A 7,500-nucleotide genomic window follows, 5' to 3' on the forward strand; every position below is an offset into this window, starting at 1 on the left:
GGTGATGCCAGTGGGAGGAGCTGATTGCGAGTGTCGTTTAAACAGTTGGCCCAGAGTGTAAAGGGTAATGGATTGGCTGTGAAGCCAAGCACATCAAATAACTGATAAAGATTAAAAGTAAGTCAAGTAGGCCTATATTGATTATAAGTGATTTTGTGTTTGAAGCCGTTTTTCTTTTTTTGCCATACTTAATCATTGATATATATATATTTTTAAAGCCTACTTGTGAATAGCACTTTTGTAAACACAGATTACTCGTTACCGGACGTCATCTGTGAAGTCTGTCTCCTACTACCCTAATTGACTCTCTGGTTTAAGCTATCTCACAAACACCCAACAAAGTAGAAAATCAAGCAAGACGCTGCCAAGAGTGCTGCTTACACAAAATGAGAAGTAATGAAAGACAGTTAGTGGAGCCAAATTATGAATGCTGTCTGTTTGTTAGCAAACACTACTCGGAGGTTGAATACAAATGTAACTTTGTAATTCTAGCCATTGACCCCAAACCCTTTCTCATCATGATAATAACCGTTACGTAAAACGTTACCACAGCTGACATCGGCTCGTAGTTGTGTTAGCTCCGATGCTAACCCCAGCGAAGGTTGGTGTAATGTTGTCCCATCGGTTAGGTTGACACTAATTCACCCGGACAGGAGCATAGCGCTGTGTGATTTAGCTACGTATGCTAAGTTCTGGTATAGAGCTGCAGGCGAGTCCATGGGCAAAGGAGCACAATCTGGAGAACCACTGGCTGGATAACTGGACTGATTACGTTGGGTGTGAGATGACATGGATCAGATACACACACTCACCACACCGGAAAGGATGATTGACACAGTAAGGGGGTGGGGGGGGGGGGTTGAACTGGCCAACCAAATTGAGACTGATTATGAGAAATTGTAAGGGGGAAATGTGGTGGGAAATGACTTGTGTGCAAGGTTAGACAATGAGTTAGCATGAGGGGGATGGATAAAGAGTTGCGTGGATAGTTGGGTAACTGCAGAATGCGAACGGCTTCCTCTCGGGCTGTTATTCAGCTCTGCTGGACTGCAGTGGTGTAAGATATTGGCTGCGACGCAACGTAGCGTTGGCGTCATGGTTTCATTAGTCCTCATTTAGCCCAGGGCTCTTCACACTGCGTATCCGCCGCTAATCTGCTCCTCCTTAGATCGGCGTTCAGTTTGAAAAGGTAATGTTGAGTAATCTGAAAGGTGAGGATCAGGAAAGGGCTTAGTCGCAACCGGGTGAGATTGGGAACTTTGTCATAATCAACTTCTGTTTGGAACAAATAACTTAATTTTTTTCGGCAGTGTATGTGGTTGATTGATGGAGTCAGTCTTATGCTTATAGCTCCTGAGAAACCTTGCCATATATCCCACCTCCTCCCCGCCTTCATTCGATTAAAATCACATTGTGTTTATTTTAGGCCCTATTTTATTCATTTAAACCGGGCACTTTTCTGCGGTTTTTCCCTGCGAGCGATTTTTATTTTCTAATAAAGACCCACAGTGAGAGAAAAATATGGGGAGAGTTTCCAATACTTGGACCCACATTCACTGACTGTGTCACTGACTCTGTGTGTGTCTGTGTGTGTGTGTTTGTGTCTGTGTCTGTGTGTGTGCGCGTGGGTGCGCATGTACCTGTGTGTGTGTGTGTGTGTGTGTGTGTGTGTGTGTGTGTGTGTGTGTGTGTGTGTGTGTGTGTGTGTGTGTGTGTACATGTGTGTGTGTGTGTGTGTGTGTGTGTGTGTGTGTGTGTGTGTGTGTGTGTGTGTGTGTGTGTGTGTGTGTGTGTGTGCGCAGGGTATGATGGGTGTAGTGGGCTGGATGTTCCTCCTGCTCTCCCAGATCGTAGTGCCTGTGACGTCCCAGAAGCCCCCGGCACTCTCGGTGGGAGTGATCCTGGGCCAGACGCGTCCTGTCAGCGACCAGGAGATGCTGCCGCCTCGTCGCCCTGACGATACCCTTGAGGTCTCAGTGGTCGCTCTCAGGATCAACCAGACGGACCCCAAGTCTGTGATCACACAGGTCAGATGCGCAGCCAAACAGACACACACGTGTACACATGCTCGCACAAACACACACCCACACACCCGCACACACATGCACTCACACGCACCCACATGCACATACACACACAAACGTGCACTCACAAACACACACATAAACTCACACATGTTCACACCACACACATGTACACGCACGCGCACACACACGCACACGCGCACACACACACACACACACATATGCATGTACACTTGCATATGCAACACACACACACACTTATACAGTATTCCGAAAGTCAATGGTAGCGCCACACACACACACACACACAAACACACCACACACACACAGACTAACAAATTGACTGCGCAAACAATGTGTCCTCAGGTGTGTGAGCTGCTGTCACGCACACGCCTCCATGGCCTCATCTTCGCTGACGGCACTGACCAAGAAGCCATAGCGCAGATCCTTGACTTCCTGTCTGTTGAGACGCAACTTCCTGTCCTGGGAGTCCACGGAGGCTCCTCGATGATCATGGCTGACAAGGTACGTGAGATCAGGATGTTGGTTGGAGATTGATGATGGATGATTCAGGTGCGCGGGCGCACACACACACACACACACACACACACACACACACACACACACACACACACACATGAAACACATTCAAATCGCTTTCAAAAAAATATGTTATGCAACCCCCCTCCATGTACACACACCCCCACCCACACGCACACACCCAAACACATGCCCCCCCCGCCCCACACACACACACACACACACACACACACACACACACACACACACACACACACACACACACACACACACACACACACACACACACACACACAATCTCTCTCTAAGTGTATCTTGAGATTTTCGTTTAACTACAGAGATAATATGAATAAGCTTTTTGGAGCTTCTATATAAGCCCTTGGAGTTTCTATGGATTAATCCCCAAGTATTTCCAAAGACAGAAGTGTAATTTAAAATGCCTTTGGCATACAATGAATCAATTCAAACAGTTTATAATAGACATACAATATTGGGCTTCTGATCCCAACGCATTCAAATGAAATGGTTCTATCCCTGACGAATGGGAAATCCCCCTTATCAGCAAGATCAAACTTTCCAAGCCTGCATGCTCCTTGTATTGAAGGGATACACCAGCTTTCCTCTACGCCTCTAGGTTCAGGATGTGAAAGACAGAAAGGAGAGGTTTAAAAAGTAAAAGCCTAATCCATAAAACGATCCAGCTTCGAGTGCTTGCTTTTTGAGCTACTGCCATATATAGTATTTTTGTGTGCTGATCTGATAGGGCATCCGTAGCAGACTGTTTTTTAACATCGGGTTTGGTTAGCAGAACCCTAGCTCACCAAGGTTGTACCAACATGCAATGAATAAATTGCACACTGGAAAGCAATGCTCAGGAAAATAACCAGTTCACGCTCAAGAAAGGAATCAGAACAAAAAGGATTACAAAATTGGAGGCCTTTTTTTTCTGTTACAGTGTTTTGTTTAGTGTTTCACTGTCGAGCGTCCGGAGCTGTGCATCTCTGTTCTGGAGCAGATGCCTCCCTCCTGGGCACCAGCTGAGCGGACCCAGCTCGCTCACTGATTGACTGAAGGGCTTTGATAAGAAAAACACAACTGTTTTCTTTTTGCCTGTCTCTAAAACCTCTCCGGGTGCTGAAGCCAAACACACAGGAACCAACCTTGTCCATGCAGCAAACCTTTGAAGAGTTTATATACGTGTGTGTGTGTGTGTGTGTGTGTGTGTGTGTGTGTGTGTGTGTGTGTGTGTGTGTGTGTGTGTGTGTGTGGTGTGTGTGTGTGTGTGTGTGTGTGTGCGCGCGTGTGTGTGCGTGTGCGCAAGAGAGAGATACACCCACAGGAAGGAGAAGAGAGTCCGAGACTAGAAACCAGATAAGAAGAATAAGTGATTGCCTTTGTTGCTTTGTTAGACAAAGTGTTGCTGAGTAGTGCCTCGGTTAGAGTCTTTAACTCAACACGCCTCTGCAGGAAAGGTAAATGAATTGTGTTTGTGTGTGTCTATCCTTCCACTCTGGTTCAATAAGTAGCGCTGATGTGTGTTCAAACAACACCAGCGGCGCCCCAGCTGGGCCGCTGTGGCGGGCCGGTGGCCGGCGGTACAAGACAGAAGTTGCTCTCAACAGCTCCCAGGTGCAGGAGCCAGCCGCGCGAGAGCGGGCCGTGTAGACAGGGCTCTTTGTGCCGCGCACCAGGCCCCTGTAGTCAATCCCCCCACGGTCTGTTTGGGCAAATATTAGTTAGTCGTCCCCCCCCACGAACACACGTTGAGGCCAACAGGAAGGAAGGCCACTGGTGCAAATCAATACAAGCTTACAGGGATTGCTGTCTTGTAGGCAGCGGACTGGGGGTTAAGGTTGGTGCGTTGGGATTTGTGTTGTGTGGGAGCGCCCGGATCGTTTATCACGTTTATGACATGTGCACACGCACGCATACGTACGCGTGTGCGAGCGCACAAGCACGCACATACACGCGCACACACACACGCACACACGCACACGCACACGCACACGCGCGCACACACACACACACACACACACACACACACACATGTCCCACAGGCCCCATGTATAGGCAAACAAATGTTCCCATAGATAAACCCCTAAACACACAAACACACTTTGTTCTTTTGCAAATTTAAATGACATGGATAAATAAACACATACATGAATATGTAGCTGTTTATTGTATGTGATTCAAACCCAAACTTTGATCTATTCGTCTGGGACAAACCCTGGAAGCCATACTGACTCCATGAATATTTGCTTCATGTTTGTTTGTTTTCCCTTGTACGACTGCAAGGGTTCAATTCCACGTTAGGAATATTTCCACCCCAATTATCCCCGTTCCTCCCCACCACACTACTAAATCAACGACACGCGAGCCACAGGGTGGTTAAACCAATATGGACCCAGCAAAAGTATTGTTTCAGGAAATAATGTTTCAGCAAGGAATCGCTTTCATCTTCTCAAAGCTGTAGGGGAACTAGGCAATGCACTTCCCACTGACTCAAATCCCCTATAGCTCACTCACTCACTCTCACTCAGCTTACTGACTTACTCGCACTCTCTCACTCTCATTGTCCCTCATTCACTCTCTCACTCTCACTTACTGACTCACACTCACTCATTCACTTTCTGAATCTCACCCAATCAATCTCACTCACTTACTGACTCACTCTCACTGCCTCACTCACAGACTCACTCTCTCACTCTCAATCTCACTCTCTCTTTGTTATCTCTCTCTCATTCACTGACTCACTCTCACTCCTTCACTTTCTTAATCTCACATATCATCCTTCACTTTCTCTCACACTCTCAATCTCACTCACTTACTGACTCGCCCTCACTCTCGCACTCCTTAACTCTCTCAATCTCACTCTCTCGCTCACTCAAACTCACTCACGCACTCTCTCACTCGTTCGCTCACTCACTCGTTCACTCACTCACTTGCGAACTCACTCACTCCATAGTGAACAATGCTTCCTGGAACAGACTGTAAAACAGCTGTTGTAGAGTTGAAAGGCCGGTTCCCTTAGCGCGAGAGAGGAGGTGTTCATAGAGAGAGAGAGAGATGGAGATGGAGAGAAAGGGATGCGGAGGGGGGGGCTTGCCCTGAGGCCTCCGAGAGGAACAGGATTAGTTTGGAATGTTGCATTTCCATTACAGAGCGAGACGCTTTGGGAAATGAGAAACGTTCTTCATTTTACCTCAACGCCGCATGCGCCATACCTTTTCTGTCACAGTTTCTTCTGCTTCTTCTTCTATTTCCCATCCCTTGGGTGTGTGTGTATGTGTGTGTGTGTGTGTGTGTGTGTGTGTGTGTGTGTGTGTGTGTGTGTGTGTGTGTGTGTGTGTGTGTGTGTGTGTGTGTGTGTGTGTGTGTGTGTGTGTGTGTGTAGACCGAGCAGCAGCAGCAGCAGTGTGGGGGCGGGGGTCATACCGTGTAGGTTGAGAACATGAACATGTGGAAATGGAACGGGGTGAATTAAACATGCATGTGCTCTCTGCTTAGCTTCTGCCACAGCAGTGGGATGCTGTGTGTGTGTGTGTGTGTGTGTGTGTGTGTGTGTGTGTGTGTGTGTGTGTGTGTGTGTGTGTGTGTGTGTGTGTGTGTGTGTGTGTGTGTGTGTGTGTGTGTGTGTGTGTGTCTTCATAAATGTGCTTTTGTGAGAGTATGTCTTTGTGTGTATATATATATGCATGAATGATCGCATGTTTCAGAATCTGCTCTGGTAGGTTGGTGTCCCAGGTCGGGACGTCCCATATCTGTGGGGGCCATTTGCCCAGGACCTCTGCTGGGTCGCTTTAATATTTAACACCGGCTCCCTCACCTGCTGTGGTCGGCGGAAGACACACAGCCCTGTCATTCACTTTGTCTCTCCATCCTTCTCTCTCACCCGCTAATTCTCTTCCCTGTCGCTCTCTCCTCTCCCTTCTCCCTCCGCTCTCCTCATTCTCTCTCTTCTCACTCTCCTGTCTTTCTCTCTTTCTTTCTTTCTTTCTTTCTTTCTTTCTTTCTTTCTTTCTTTCTCTCTTTCTATCTTTCTTTCTTTCTTTCTCTCTTTCTCTCTTTCGCTCTCTTCTCTCTCTTCTTTCTTTCTTTCTTACTCTCGCTCTCTTACTCTCTCTCCCAGTCTCCTCTGTCAGCCTGTCCAAGCTCTCTCTTTCTAATCCCTCCTCTTCCTGTCTCTCACCTTCCCACCCCCCCCCCCCCCCCCCCTCCCCCCCCCCCCCCCCCCCCCCCCCCTGTATCACTCAACAGTCTCCACTCACCGTGTCTCTTTCCAGGCCGCTCTGCTAGCGGCTCTGCTGTTGGTTCTCTCTGGTGGCACAGGGTTGCACAGAGAAACATTCTGTTCTCTTAGAGGGCTCGTGGAAATCTGACGGGCTTATGAAGAAGAGAGAGGAAAAATACTGGTGTGTGTGTGTGTGTGAGTGTGTTTATGTGATGTGTGGTGTGTGTGTGTGTGCATGTGTGAGAGATAAAAGTAGAAGAGCAAGAGAGTTGATGGGAGATTGCAGCCAGTTTGGTGTGGTAGCTATGGCGACTGAACCACTATAGCTTTTGGTGCTGTGCTAGGAAGCAACAGAAATGCACAAGAATAAACACTATGAGAGAGAGAGAGAGAGAGAGAGAGAGAGAGAGAGAGAGAGAGAGAGAGAGAGAGAGAGAGAGAGAGAGAGAGAGAGAGAGAGAGAGAGAGAGAGAGAGGTTTTTATTAAGAGAAGGGTAGATTGCATCTAGCTAACTCATTATAAAAAGAGGTGCAACACTGAACGGAACTCGGTGATTCCCAAGTACCCAAGCAGCTAATTGACCTTAAAACAAGAATCCGACGTGATTTTTAAATTAAATTAAACATTCAAGGTTTTCTCCAACACACAGGATTCGTAGCCGGCAAACTTGTTTGCTCCAGTCACACTGCTAACAAGGATTA

General features: G+C 47.5%; 1 protein-coding gene across 1 annotated transcript in view; it reads left to right on the plus strand.

The window, feature by feature from the left end:
• Positions 1-7,500, plus strand: part of grin2ab (glutamate receptor, ionotropic, N-methyl D-aspartate 2A, b) — a 78,916-nt gene that overhangs the window by 10,377 nt on the left and 61,039 nt on the right. Inside the window, 2 exon segments of the mRNA XM_030352494.1 lie at positions 1,803-2,027; positions 2,391-2,549. Of these exon segments, the coding sequence (XP_030208354.1) occupies positions 1,803-2,027; positions 2,391-2,549 (384 nt within the window).

This window comes from Gadus morhua, chromosome 3 (assembly GCF_902167405.1).
Source record: "Gadus morhua chromosome 3, gadMor3.0, whole genome shotgun sequence".
Taxonomy (NCBI): Eukaryota; Metazoa; Chordata; class Actinopteri; order Gadiformes; family Gadidae; genus Gadus; species Gadus morhua.